At 45.4% G+C, this 15,560-nt stretch overlaps 1 protein-coding gene across 1 annotated transcript in view; it reads left to right on the top strand.

Moving 5' to 3' along the window:
- Positions 1–15,560, top strand: part of LOC149447647 (adhesion G protein-coupled receptor F5-like) — a 183,969-nt gene that overhangs the window by 77,133 nt on the left and 91,276 nt on the right. Inside the window, exon 9 of the mRNA XM_089652272.1 lies at positions 5,669–5,833. Within this exon, the coding sequence (XP_089508398.1) occupies positions 5,669–5,833 (165 nt within the window). The remainder of the gene's footprint in view (positions 1–5,668; positions 5,834–15,560) is intronic.

A 15,560-nucleotide genomic window follows, 5' to 3' on the forward strand; every position in this document is an offset into this window, starting at 1 on the left:
GCCCTCTCGGCTGCGTCTGGGTCAGGAGACAGACCTGTCTCTAGACCGGCTACCGAGCCACTCTCCTCGCCAGTACTTCTTCGCCTGGCTGCTGAAAAGGCGGGTGTCTCCCCCCGTTCCTGACCGCCCTCTGTTAGCTCTTCCTCACTGTACAGTGGGGCTGAGCCCACAGCATGCGATACTTCGCTTGGTGAGGGAACAGCAAAGGACAGGGGCAGGTAGAGGACACGTGATTTCAGTGGGCTTGCTCCCGGGCCATGCCAACTAACAGTTGTGTCTGACGTACCCACCGACCGTTGGCTGTAGGTGTCAGAGGTGACCTGGGAAGAGGAAGATGACCGAGCCAACCAATCGATGACGGCAGGGCTGTCGGTGGAGACACGACCGCTGGATGACACCGGGAGCACTGGCCTCTGGCTGCGAATAGTGCTGCCTCGACCCCTTCCTCTGCTGCCACGTCTGCTCGCTCCTAAAACATTGCCTCCTCTGCCACTCCTCTGCATGTTGTCTGACATACTCTTTAATTCAACGATTCTGTGTCCCTGAGTAACAATTCTGTGTCCCTGAGTAACAATTCTGTGTCTGTCCCTGAGTAACAATTCTGTGGCCCTAAGTAACGGTTCTGTGGCCCTCAGTAACAATTCTGTGTCCCTGAGTAACGTTTCTGTGGCCCTAAGTAACGGTTCTGTGGCCCTCAGTAACAATTCTGTGTCCCTGAGTAACAATTCTGTGTCTGTCCCTGAGTAACAATTCTGTGGCCCTAAGTAACGGTTCTGTGGCCCTCAGTAACAATTCTGTGTCCCTGAGTAACAATTCTGTGGCCCTAAGTAACGGTTCTGTGGCCCTCAGTAACAATTCTGTGTCCCTGAGTAACAATTCTGTGTCTGTCCCTGAGTAACAATTCTGTGGCCCTAAGTAACGGTTCTGTGGCCCTCAGTAACAATTCTGTGTCTGTCCCTGAGTAACAATTCTGTGTCTGTCCCTGAGTAACAATTCTGTGGCCCTAAGTAACGGTTCTGTGGCCCTCAGTAACAATTCTGTGTCTGTCCCTGAGTAACAATTCTGTGGCCCTCAGTAACAATTCTGTGTCCCTGAGTAACGTTTCTGTGGCCCTAAGTAATGGTTCTGTGGCCCTCAGTAACAATTCTGTGTCCCTGAGTAACGTTTCTGTGGCCCTAAGTAACGGTTCTGTGGCCCTCAGTAACAATTCTGTGTCCCTGAGTAACGTTTCTGTGGCCCTAAGTAACGGTTCTGTGGCCCTCAGTAACAATTCTGTGTCCCTGAGTAACAATTCTGTGTCTGTCCCTGAGTAACAATTCTGTGGCCCTAAGCAACGGTTCTGTGGCCCTCAGTAACAATTCTGTGTCCCTCAGTAACAATTCTGTGGCCCTAAGTAACGGTTCTGTGGCCCTCAGTAACAATTCTGTGTCCCTCAGTAACAATTCTGTGTCTGTCCCTGAGTAACAATTCTGTGGCCCTAAGTAACGGTTCTGTGGCCCTCAGTAACAATTCTGTGTCCCTGAGTAACAATTCCGTGTCTGTCCCTGAGTAACAATTCTGTGGCCCTAAGTAACGGTTCTGTGGCCCTCAGTAACAATTCTGTGTCCCTCAGTAACAATTCTGTGGCCCTAAGTAACGGTTCTGTGGCCCTCAGGAACAATTCTGTGTCCCTCAGTAACAATTCTGTGTCTGTCTCTGAGTAACAATTCTGTGGCCCTAAGTAACGGTTCTGTGGCCCTCAGTAACAATTCTGTGTCCCTGAGTAACAATTCTGTGTCTGTCCCTGAGTAACAATTCTGTGGCCCTAAGTAACGGTTCTGTGGCCCTCAGTAACAATTCTGTGTCCCTCAGTAACAATTCTGTGGCCCTAAGTAACGGTTCTGTGGCCCTCAGTAACAATTCTGTGTCCCTGAGTAACAATTCTGTGTCTGTCCCTGAGTAACAATTCTGTGGCCCTAAGTAACGGTTCTGTGGCCCTCAGTAACAATTCTGTGTCCCTGAGTAACGTTTCTGTGGCCCTAAGTAACGGTTCTGTGGCCCTCAGTAACAATTCTGTGTCCCTGAGTAACAGTTCTGTGTCTGTCCCTGAGTAACAATTCTGTGGCCCTAAGTAACGGTTCTGTGGCCCTCAGTAACAATTCTGTGTCCCTGAGTAACAATTCTGTGGCCCTAAGTAACGGTTCTGTGGCCCTCAGTAACAATTCTGTGTCCCTGAGTAACAATTCTGTGTCTGTCCCTGAGTAACAATTCTGTGGCCCTAAGTAACGGTTCTGTGGCCCTCAGTAACAATTCTGTGTCCCTGAGTAACAATTCTGTGGCCCTAAGTAACAGTTCTGTGGCCCTCAGTAACAATTCTGTGTCCCTCAGTAACAATTCTGTGTCTGTCCCTGAGTAACAATTCTGTGGCCCTAAGTAACAGTTCTGTGGCCCTCAGTAACAATTCTGTGTCCCTCAGTAACAATTCTGTGTCTGTCCCTGAGTAACAATTCTGTGGCCCTAAGTAACGTTTCTCTGGCCCTAAGTAACAGTTCTGTGGCCCTCAGTAACAATTCTGTGTCCCTGAGTAACGTTTCTGTGGCCCTAAGTAACAATTCTGTGGCCCTCAGTAACAATTCTGTGTCTGTCCCTGAGTAACAATTCTGTGGCCCTAACTAACGTTTCTGTGGCCCTAAGTAACAGTTCTGTGGCCCTCAGTAACAATTCTGTGTCCCTGAGTAACGTTTCTGTGGCCCTAAGTAACAATTCTGTGGCCCTCAGTAACAATTCTGTGTCTGTCCCTGAGTAACAATTCTGTGGCCCTAACTAATGTTTCTGTGGCCCTAAGTAACAGTTCTGTGGCCCTCAGTAACAATTCTGTGGCCCTGAGTAATGGTTCTGTGGCCCTCAGTAACAATTATGTGTCCCTGAGTAACAATTCTGTGTCTGTCCCTGAGTAACATTTCTGTGGCCCTAAGTAACGGTTCTGTGGCCCTCAGTAACAATTCTGTGTCCCTGAGTAACAATTCTGTGGCCCTAAGTAACGGTTCTGTGGCCCTCAGTAACAATTCTGTGTCCCTGAGTAACAATTCTGTGTCTGTCCCTGAGTAACGTTTCTGTGGCCCTAAGTAACAATTCTGTGGCCCTCAGTAACAATTCTGTGTCTGTCCCTGAGTAACAATTCTGTGGCCCTAACTAACATTTCTGTGGCCCTAAGTAACAGTTCTGTGGCCCTCAGTAACAATTCTGTGGCCCTGAGTAACGTTTCTGTGGCCCTAAGTAACAATTCTGTGGCCCTCAGTAACAATTCTGTGTCTGTCCCTGAGTAACAATTCTGTGGCCCTAAGCAACGGTTCTGTGGCCCTCAGTAACAATTCTGTGTCCCTGAGTAACAATTCTGTGGCCCTAAGTAACGGTTCTGTGGCCCTCAGTAACAATTCTGTGTCCCTGAGTAACAATTCTGTGTCTGTCCCTGAGTAACAATTCTGTGGCCCTAAGTAACGGTTCTGTGGCCCTCAGTAACAATTCTGTGTCCCTCAGTAACAATTCTGTGGCCCTAAGTAACGGTTCTGTGGCCCTCAGTAACAATTCTGTGTCCCTGAGTAACAATTCTGTGTCTGTCCCTGAGTAACAATTCTGTGGCCCTAAGTAACGGTTCTGTGGCCCTCATTAACAATTCTGTGTCCCTGAGTAACAATTCTGTGGCCCTAAGTAACAGTTCTGTGGCCCTCAGTAACAATTCTGTGTCCCTCAGTAACAATTCTGTGTCTGTCCCTGAGTAACAATTCTGTGGCCCTAACTAACGTTTCTGTGGCCCTAAGTAACAGTTCTGTGGCCCTCAGTAACAATTCTGTGTCCCTGAGTAACGTTTCTGTGGCCCTAAGTAACAATTCTGTGGCCCTCAGTAACAATTCTGTGTCTGTCCCTGAGTTACAATTCTGTGGCCCTAAGTAACGGTTCTGTGGCCCTCATTAACAATTCTGTGTCTTTGAGTAACAATTCTGTGGCCCTAAGTAACAGTTCTGTGGCCCTCAGTAACAATTCTGTGTCCCTCAGTAACAATTCTGTGTCTGTCCCTGAGTAACAATTCTGTGGCCCTAACTAACGTTTCTGTGGCCCTAAGTAACAGTTCTGTGGCCCTCAGTAACAATTCTGTGTCCCTGAGTAACGTTTCTGTGGCCCTAAGTAACAATTCTGTGGCCCTCAGTAACAATTCTGTGTCTGTCCCTGAGTAACAATTCTGTGGCCCTAACTAACGTTTCTGTGGCCCTAAGTAACAGTTCTGTGGCCCTCAGTAACAATTCTGTGTCCCTGAGTAACATTTCTGTGGCCCTAAGTAACAATTCTGTGGCCTTCAGTAACAATTTTGTGTCTGTCCCTGAGTAACAATTCTGTGGCCCTAACTAACGTTTCTGTGGCCCTAAGTAACAGTTCTGTGGCCCTCAGTAACAATTCTGTGGCCCTGAGTAACGTTTCTGTGGCCCTAAGTAACAATTCTGTGTCTGTCCCTGAGTATCAATTCTGTGGCCCTAACTAACGTTTCTGTGGCCCTAAGTAACAGTTCTGTGGCCCTCAGTAACAATTCTGTGGCCCTGAGTAACGTTTCTGTGGCCCTAAGTAACAATTCTGTGGCCCTCAGTAACAATTCTGTGTCTGTCCCTGAGTAACAATTCTGTGGCCCTAACTAACGTTTCTCTGGCCCTAAGTAACAGTTCTGTGGCCCTCAGTAACAATTCTGTGTCCCTGAGTAACGTTTCTGTGGCCCTCAGTAACAATTCTGTGGCCCTCAGTAACAATTCTGTGTCTGTCCCTGAGTAACAATTCTGTGGCCCTAACGAGCGTTTCTGTGGCCCTAAGTAACGATTCTGTGGCCCTCAGTAACAATTCTGTGTCCCTGAGTAATGTTTCTCTGTCCCTAAGTAACGTTTCTCTGTCCCCAAGTAATGTTTCTGTGGCCCTAACTCTGTCCCTAATACAGAGCGGTCTGCCTCTCTTGAATGGCTGGAGGCAAATGAAGAATTCTAAAATGGCCGCCATTTATAGCTCGACCATTACACAGTGCTGGCTGGCTGGCTGCTGATTGGCTAATGCGATCACATGTCATTAAGGAATGCATTATGGGTCAGCGCGCCTTGTCTGCGCGCCTTCCCAGACATCCCCGCTCCGTCGCCGCACATGTCGCCGCCATTTTAGGAAAAAATTTTCCAATATTCGAAACGAATTCCACTTCGCCTACTTCGATTCGCTCATCTCTAATTTTCACCCAGTGATCAGCCAGTAACACAATTTCTGTCCTAGAGTGACAACACTCACTCACCATACAGTATCTACGGAGAAGCAGCATTGCCATCCTAGACTGCTCTCCTGATTTGGACTGCAAACACCTCCTTCCTCATTTGCATATCACCAGAAGAGGTGTTCTGTAGTCCAGAGAAGAACATTAGGTGAGCTGTTCAGTTCAGAGCACAGGAATTTGCACGCACATTGGATTTCTGGCAGGATCAACATAAAACGTCTGTACGTGCAGAAAATGTACTTGGCCTGAAAAAGAAAACTAATGCAGCCACCAAATCTAAAGACTGTCAAGCTTGCTACATTTTTGTTCTTGAGTGTAGTCTGTATTTTAATCATGACGTAGGATGACCCTAAAGCTTCTTTTATTATATCACATTTTGTTTCTGTATTTTCACAGCCATCATCAATATCTATGTCAAACCACCAGGTAGTATGTCAGCTGGTAAAAGTCTGACATTAGAGTGTAAAAACGATCAAGACATTCTTTCATTCTGGGCAAAAGACACCCTCTCTAATATTGTATCCAGTGTTTCCACAAATAGTACATCAACAGCCTGGTCTGGTGAGTAAAAAGGACACAAAGTAGTATATTTCATTTTTTATTACCTAATCAAATACATAGAATGTGCTCATTGGCATTGGTTTAGTAATGTAAGAGAGTCTGTTCATTCTTGGTGAATAAATATAGCTGTGCTCTTTTCAATCATACTGTCAAACAAACAAAAATCCTTTTTCCTGTTTATAACTATGGGCACAATTCACTAAAGCTTATCGCAGGAGTTAAGTCAGTCACATGACCACATATTACATGCGATACTGAAAATGTCAATTCATTATTGCTAGTATGTGGTATTTACTAAAAATAGCAAAAACTCTCTGTAAATATCACATAAAAAAGTAAATTCGCAAAAGTACTGTCATGGGTTGTTAAGGAATGGGAGGCCGCAGAGTCCTTAACAACCTATGAGTCATCAGCTGTCAGCGTAGTTCCCCACTGACAGCTGAATGTAAAAAAAAATTTCTGGAAATTAAAAAATTATTTAAAAAACGGCATGGGGTCCCCCCTCCATCCATACCAACCCCTTTGGGTCTGGTATGGGTTTTGAGGGGAACCCCCACGCCAAAATTTAAAAAAAATTGTGTGGGGTCCCCCCCAAAATCCATACCAGAACTTTATCCGAGCATGCAGCCCAGCAGGTCAGGAAAAAGGGGGGGTGACAAGCGAGTGCCCCCCTCCTAAACCATACCAGGCCACATGCCCTCAACATTGGGGGGTTTTTTGGGGCAGGGGGACTCCCCCTCCAAAGTACCTTGTCCCCATGGTGATGGGGACAAGGGCCACTTCCCCACAGCCCTGGCCGGTGTTGTGGAGGTCTGCAGGTGGAGGAACTTATCGGAATCTGGAAGTACCATTTAGTAAGTGGACCCCCACTTTTTTTGTTGTGCAGCGGTGGTGGCGGGCATTGTGATTGATATTGGATCTACTTCAGGGGACATTCTTTTATTTTTCTTCTTGTAATAAAGGACTTGTCAAACACTGCCTCCTGTCTTTTTTCACACTACACTTTTTTTGTGAATGGGCAGTGGTACTATGTACCCCATACTCATTCACATGGGGGGGATCTGGGAGCCACCTTGCTAAAAGGGGCTTCCAGATTCCGATAAGCCCCCCACTTGCAGACCCCCACAACCACCAGCCAGGGTTGTGGGGAGGAGGTCTGTGTGTATTGTTTCATACTGAGGTGATGGTGAACCAGGGTGATTGCCCTACTGTCTATCAATAATGTTCAATAAAGTATAATTTTTTGGAAATTTTTCCGAGTATCGCATTCTGTCCAATATGTAGCCGCTTTCCTGTGAATCTCTTTTCACAATTTCCCTGTTTGTTTGCATATTTTTTGGCTACTGGCTGGAAGCCACATATTGGGTGATACAGTAAAATCTATATATGAACCTCTAAACCCCCTTTTTCATTATTTGTGGGGAGGAGGCCCATGTCCCCATCAACATGGGGACAAGGTGCTTTGGGGGGGAACCCCCTGCCCCAAAGCACCCCCCCATGTTGAGGGCATGTGTCCTGGTATGGTTCAGGAGGGGACGCGGTACTTGCTCATCTCCCCCTTTGCTGACCCGCCTGACTGAATCCTCGGATAAGGGTCTGGTATGGATTTTGGGGGTGACCCCATGCCATTTTTTAAAAAATGTTGGTGTTGGGGTTACCGAAGGATGACTGCATGCTCGGATAAGGGTCTGGTGTGGATGCCATTTTTTTAATTAATTACCGGCAATTATTTATTTTACATTCAGTTGTCAGTGCGGAACCCTGCTGATAGCTGAAACATTATTATTATTATTATATTATACAGTATTTATATAGCGCTAAAAGGTTTGCTCAGCGCTGTACATTATAGTGGGGGACAGAACATGAGACAATACAGTAACAATACAAAACATGAGGGGTTCATGGGCCCTGCTCGTTCGAGCTTACAATCTAGGAGGGAGGGGATAGTGGTACAGGAGGAAGTGACTGTGGGGGGGTGGAGTGGTAGGAGAAGTGGAGGAGATCGGCTGTTAGGTGAGGGTGGGGTAGGCTTCCCTGAAGAGATGGGTTTTCAGGGTGCGCCTAAAGGTGAGGAGGGTAGGTGACAGTCTGATGGATTGAGGTAGTGAGTTCCAGAGGATGGGGTAAGTCCTGGAGAAGTCCTGCAGTCGGGCATGGGAGGTGGAGACCAGGGAGCTAGTAGGAGGTCTTGTGAGGAGCGAAGATTACGGGTAGGGTGGTATTTGGGTATCAGGTCGGTGAGGAAGTTTGGGGCAGCAATATGAATGGCTTTGTATGTCTGTGTTAGTTGTTTGAATTTAATGCGTTGGGCAATCGGGAGCCAGTGGAGGGAATGACAGAGGGGGTGGCAGAAGCAAAGCGGTTGGTAAGATGGATGAGTCTGGCCACTGAGTTCAGGATAGACTGAAGCGGGTATAGTCTGCGATGAGGTAGGCCGGTGAGAAGGGAGTTGCAGTAGTCCAGACGTGAGATAATAAGGGAGTGAACGAGTTGTTTAGTATTGTCTGGGGTTAGGAACGAATGTATTTTGGAGATGTTGCAGAGGTGGAGCCTGCATGAGTTTGCCAATGATTGGACATGGGGTTGGAAGGACAGGTCTGAGTCTAGAGTGACACGTAGGACTTTGGCTTGTGGGGTAGGACTGATGGTGGCGTTGTTGGTCGTGATGGAGAGGGTGGGGGGGGCACGGGCTGGGGGGAAAATCAGGAGCTCGGCTTTGGAAAGGTTCAATTTGAGGAAATGGAGCGACATCCAATCTGATATGTCGTTCAGTAGGTGGGTGATACGGGCGAAGACTGAAGGGGTGAGGCGAGGGGTGGAGAGGTAAATTTGCGTGTCATCGGCGTAGAGGTGATAGTGGAAGCCGTGGGAGTGTATCAGTTTGCCGAGGGAGGAGGTGTAGATGGAGAAGAGAAGGGGCCTGAGGACAGAGCCTTGAGGGACCCCAACAGAGAGGGAGAGAGAGGGGGAGGTGGTAGCATTATAGGTAATGCTGAAGGAGCGTTGGGATAGATAGGAGGAGAGCCAGGAGAGAGCGGAGTCTCTGATGCCGAGGGAGTGTAGTTTATTAAGGAGGAGGGGGTGGTCGACTGTGTCGAAGGCCGCGGAAAGGTTGAGGAGTAAGAGGACTGAGTAGTGGCCATTAGCTCTGGCGGCTAGCAGGTCATTAGTGGTTTTGAGTAGGGCTGTTTCGGTGGAGTGTAGGGGACGGAAGCCAGACTGTAGTGGATCAAGGAGGTTAATAAAATTATATGTAGTGCAGCGCTCAAATATAAAACAAATACTACAATAATTGTGCTCACATGCAATAGTGTCACAAAATAAATCTAACACAAATCATTAGGTGAGATATCTTCGTTCACAAGTGCCACTCAGTGTTATTCATCCCTTCGTGCCCACATACTATGGCAATTATAAATAAATATAAATAAACTGTCATAAGAAAAAATAATGAAACATAATTCTCACAGTGCTCCAAATATAGTGTGTGACCACACTTAATATATTAATCAAACAAGTCCCAAAAAAAAATTAATTAGAATGTCCATATAAACCGGTAAAGTTCATGCAATGTGTAAAAAAATGTGCAAACAAATGTGATCTTATTCCACAACCGTGCCACTCTTCACCTCCTAAGGCTAAATTGCCTCCTCACCTCCTTAAACTGACCCCTAAGGGCCAAACAGCTTTCAGGATCACTCAGGATCCTTATCCCCTGGTAACAGGCACTTCTCCTGACGTTGCAGATCACTTTAGGGTACATCCATTACCCCAAATCGGAAGCCTCTAGGAAATAATTGCTCACCAACCCAGTGAGCAAAAAAGAATCCTCTAAGTGTAGTATTAAGGCCAAAAACACTTTAATGGTCCTTGATCATGTAAACATAGCAACTCACATATGTCCATACTTTTCCTTGGCCAGTATGCGGGTGTGCTGCATGTAATCAGAAGGACTTCCTGGGTATACCAAGATGGCGGCTGGCGCCGGAAGTTCGTCACCGTGTACCGGAAGTGTACGTGCTAACGTGCCTACGCGTTACGTCACTGTCACTCGTGACTTCCTCTGGGCATTACCCTAGACACGTCGTTCCTCCCTTAGGTAACGGACCTCCTCTTGCTGCTAATTCACGGCCCGCCCCCTACTCGCTGTCACGGAGCGGCCATTTTCCTGAAGCCCATCTCCATGTAAAAAATGAAGACACATCTTGCAGTCCAAGGGATAATACAGACGCCCTGCATTCTATCCATCCCTAACATTAACAACCAGACCCTTTCATTCACAGTTTATTTTATTAAATAAAATTAAAAAACGCTAATTATAAGCTCAATAATACATATACTACAGGAATCCATATTCCAATACCTCATAATGGACATACACTAAAGCCCCCAAAACGCTATAATAATCCTAACTGATACTCATATTATTTAATTAAAAGATATTTATTTAAAAATATTATACACCATTAAAAATATTTTATTATTTATTTCAATAAAAAAATTTAATTTTTTACTAAAACAACCTTTAATAAAACCGAATAAAAATTAATAATTAAAAATTAGAAATCGGAATACCACTTACGGAATCCCTATTAAAAAATCACTCTATTATCTGCAATTCACCCGCACATTTACAAAGATCACTGTATACCTAATAAATACAACATCTGATTCTATAAATAACATAAACATCAATATCCATAAATATAATGATCACAGATAGTTAAAAATCACTAATGAAACAGTTTAGATCAAACTCAATATTTAACCCCTTAGGAACCTGCGTTTGCATATAATAAATCCACCTAAACTCAGTCTGACTCAAAGATATAACTTTATTGCTACCCCTCCAGTGTATCTTAAATTTTTCAACCCCCCAGAATTTCATCTTACTGGGGTCTTTATTGTGGTATATGGCAAAGTGTCTAGAGACATTATGTTTTGGGAACCCTTTTCTAATATTTTGGACATGCTCCCTCAGTCTCTTCCATAATGGCCTTTTTGGTCGGCCTATGTACTGGAGTCCACAGTCACACTCTAAGCAGTACACCACCCCCTCTGTCCTACAGGTAATAAAATCCTTAATGTCATATTTTTGACCAGTAGAGGTGGCAACAAAATCCTTCCTTCTTCTATTTAATCTTTCAGTAGCTACACAGGCAAAACAGTTCCTACATGGAAAGAATCCTTTTTCGTTGAGGAAAGTTATATGACTTTTTGTTGGAGGATCTAGAACATTCTTAACCACCTTCGACCTAATTGTGGGAGCTTTTCTGTAAATAAATCTGGGAGTATCAGATAATAATCCCCCTAAAACAGGATCCAACTTCAAAATACCCCAATGCTTCCTATAAATACTCTCTACCTTTTTATAATGTATGTTAAAATCCAGCACTACCGAAATTTGGGGGTCTATTTTTTTATCTTTACTTTTATCCCCCAAAAATTGTTCTCTTAATATTACCTACTTCTTCTATCCCTGATAAAATCTTGTCTTCAGGGTACCCTTTATGTATAAACCTTGACCCTAGTATCTCTGCTTGTTTAAAATAATCATTTTTAAAAGTGCAGTTCCGTCTTAGTCTCACAAACTGCCTCTTAGGGATATTACACAGCCAAGGCGGGTAGTGACAGCTCCCCATAGGGATATACCCATTACGGTCAACCGTTTTGAAGTTCGTTTTAGTTAACAATTTTCCATTCATAATCTTAATATTAAGATCCAGGAAATTCACCTCTTCCTTGCTCCATTCCCACGTAAACTTAATATTTTTATTATTTGAATCCAGATTGGTCAAAAATGTTAACAAGGTGGTTAAATCTCCTTCCCAAATAATGATCACGTCATCAATATATCTTTTATAGATCTTTACCTCTTTAGGATACTCCTGATATAACGTTTTGTTTTCCCAATGTGCCATGAATAGGTTTGCTACACTCGGCGCAAACCTAGCACCCATCGCTACACCTCTTATTTGTTTGAAATACTTATTATCATGCCAAAAATAGTTATGATCTAGGCAAAACTCCAGACACTCCAATATATACTTCCTTTGTGTCCAAGGTAAGTTACTATATGTCCTCAGACCCCAGCCCACTGCTTCCATTGCATCATCATGTCCAATAATCGTATACAATGAGGAGACGTCTGCACTAGCTATATACAGCTCACACCCTCCTCTTTCTTCCTCCAACATTTGAATAAGCTGTTTCGTGTCTCTCAAAAAAGACTGGGTCTGTTTCACCACTGGTTGCAGAAATTCATCTATGTATTGTCCCATTCTTGCTAAAACTGAATGTATGCCATTTACTATGGGCCTTCCAGGTGGATTTACAGCATCTTTATGAATTTTGGGAACTGTATAGATGACTGGTACTCTACATGTATCAGGCGTGAGATATCTTGCTTCTTTTTTATTCAAGATGTTTTTCTCCACACCTTTTTTCACCAATACCTCCAACTCTTTTTTATATTGTACAGTGGGGTCTTTCTTCAAGACTTGATATGTATGAGTATCACTCAATTGCTTAGCTAACTCCCCCAAATAATAATCTTTGGACAAGACTACGATTCCTCCCCCTTTGTCTGCTGGTCTGATTACTATGTCATCTCTCTTACTTAATTTCTTAATGCCTACTTCCATACCTATATTTCTATTAATTCTAGGGATAGTTAGTCGTTCTAGGTCAAGATTTACCATTTTTTTAAAAACATCTATTTGACTGTTATTTGTTATTTGAGGGTTAAAAAGTGATCTATTTCTAAAATTAGTGTGGGTGAATCTACTACTAGGGGCACTATCAATGTTATTCTTTGCCCCAGGTAGTCCTAAAAAATACTTTTTAATGTTCAGTTTTCTGATACATTTTTGAGTATCAATATAGATTTTGAACTTATTAGCAGGTACAGGGGGGGCATATTTAAGGCCCTTATCTAAAACCATAATCTCTTCTTTGGTCAATTCGGAGCCACTGATGTTAAACACCCCTTCCCCTACTGTTCTCTTTTTCTTTTGTTTTTTGAGTCCTGCCCTACATCCCCTCTTCTTCCTGGGCTTCTCCATCCTTCTCTTGGGGGACTTCTCTCTCCCGGGTCCCTCCCTAAAAAAATCTTCCTATCTATAGGACACTTAATATCCTGATCCTGAAAGCTGTTTGGCCCTTAGGGGTCAGTTTAAGGAGGTGAGGAGGCAATTTAGCCTTAGGAGGTGAAGAGTGGCACGGTTGTGGAATAAGATCACATTTGTTTGCACATTTTTTTACACATTGCATGAACTTTACCGGTTTATATGGACATTCTAATTAATTTTTTTTTGGGACTTGTTTGATTAATATATTAAGTGTGGTCACACACTATATTTGGAGCACTGTGAGAATTATGTTTCATTATTTTTTCTTATGACAGTTTATTTATATTTATTTATAATTGCCATAGTATGTGGGCACGAAGGGATGAATAACACTGAGTGGCACTTGTGAACGAAGATATCTCACCTAATGATTTGTGTTAGATTTATTTTGTGACACTATTGCATGTGAGCACAATTATTGTAGTATTTGTTTTATATTTGAGCGCTGCACTACATATAATTTTATTAATCACTATACTGTGTGGGTAGCAGGTTAAGTGCTGGCAGCTTTCAGTAGGGTTTCTTTCCCTTTTTGCGCAGGAGGATCTCTGTTTGGATCAAGGAGGTTGTTGTCAGTGAGGTGGACACTTAGGCGATTGTAGACTAAGCGCTCAAGGAGCTTGGAAGTAAATGGCAGCAGGGAGATGGGTCTAAGGTTGTTCAGGTCGGTGGGATTCAAGGAGGGATTTTGAGTATGGGGGTTTTTTTTAGGGGGGGAGGGGAATGCGCCAGTAGAGAGGGAGAGATTGAAGATGTTGGTGAGGGAGCGTAGGATGGAGGAGGAGGGTGACCGGAGGAGTTGTGTGGCGACAGGGTCAAGGGGGCAAGTGGTGAGGCAGGCTTCTGAGAAGACCTTTAATGACCTCCTCAGTGGTAGCAAGGTTGAAGGAGCGGAGCGTTGGGGAGGTTATAGTGTGCGGGACATTAGGTGTGGTGGGGGGTAGGGCGATTGCGAGGTCAGAGGAGGGGAGAGTTGATGGGGTTATAGTGGGAGGGAGGCTAGGTGGGGCGGTAGGTTAAGCATTGACGATGTCCTTACGGATTGCGTCGATCTTATTTTGGAAGTGATTGGCAATCTCGTGGGCGGTGAGTGAGGTACTGGGTGGGGGTGGGGGGGGAGAGAGTAGGGAGTTGAAAGTGGAGAAGAGTCGGCAAGGACAGGTGGAGAGGGTGTTGATGAAGGTTACGAAGTAGGCTTGTTTGGCGGCATGGAGGGAGGAGGAGTATGTCAAGGTCCTACCTTTTCCCAGAGGTTATGTTACTCCATGTGCTGGCATCCATCTTGGATTTCTGCTGAGCATGGTGGGAATCCTTTATGCCTTCAGGTCTCTGAGGTCCATCCCCCAGAGGGGTGTGGCTGATGACATATAAGCCTGTGGTCCGCACATGCTCTTTGCACTTGTGTCTTGTGTCTTTGTGTTGCTATTACTCTGTTCTGACTCTCGTGACTCTCCTGGAATCTGACTCGGCTTGTGACTCGACTATTCTTTGTGTTCTCCTTTGATCTGACCCTCTGTTGCTGAACCCGGCTCATGACCTGTGATTCTCGTCTACTGTCCTGTACCATTTTGTCCCGTTGTTGTCGACCCGGTCTGCCTGACTACTCTATTGTTTTTTCCACCAGCTACACGCCATTGGCGGCGGCCATTACCGCAACTGAGGAGTCTCGGGGGCCGTGTCCTGGTTCCTGGCTGCGTCAAGTCCATCCCCACCATCAGGGGCCCTGGTGAAGGGCAGCCTGGGACTTAGACTGCGCGCCCTGAGGGACTTCGGTCTGTGGGTGGTGGTTGTCGTCAGCCAGTGCGTTACATTGTTTAGACCTGCCTGTCCGTTCCTCAGCTCCTGCCCTGATATTACACAAGTGCCATGAACCCTGACGGTGCAGGCACACCTTCGCTCCCAACGCTAGTCGCCAGACTCGATCAACAGGATTACCTGTTGGATCAGTTCGCTCAGGCGTTGCAAACTCTGCTTGCACGCACTGCGCACCTTGCTCCTGGTGCTATTAGGCTGGTAGTCACTCCGGTGGTCTCTCCCGCTGCTTCTCCGCTTGTTGCGTCCACCACCTCGGCTGCTGCATCGGTGGCGCCCAGAGGTATGACTGGTTCTGCCCCTCTTCCACAGCGCTTTGGGGGTGAGCCGAGTCAGTGTCGTGGGTTCCTCAACCAGGTGGGTATTTATTTTGAACTAATACCCCACGCCTTTCCATCTGAGAGGTCAAAGGTGGGGTTCCTAATTTCACTACTCTCAGACAAGGCCTTGGCCTGGGCAAATCCCTTATGGGAGAGGAACGACCCGGTGATTCAAGATTTTTCCGGTTTTGTCGATGTCTTCCGCAGGGTATTCGACGTACCGGCTCATTCCGCCTCGGCGGCCAAGCTGCTCATGATTATGCATCAGGGTACACGGACCGTGGCCGAGTGCACCATAGAGTTTTGTACCCTGGCGGCAGAGGTGGGTTGGAACAATGAGGCTCTGGTGGCTGCGTTTTCCCATGGTCTTTCTGACACATTGAAGGACAAGATTGCAGCTAAGGAACTGCCTGTGGAGTTGGAGGAGCTCATCTCTTTCCTGATCCTGATTGACACCAGGCTCAG

The sequence above is a fragment of the Staurois parvus genome, unplaced genomic scaffold (genome assembly GCF_062004578.1).
Source record: "Staurois parvus isolate SC_StPar_1 unplaced genomic scaffold, SC_StPar_1.0 ptg000678l, whole genome shotgun sequence".
NCBI lineage: Eukaryota > Metazoa > Chordata > Amphibia > Anura > Ranidae > Staurois > Staurois parvus.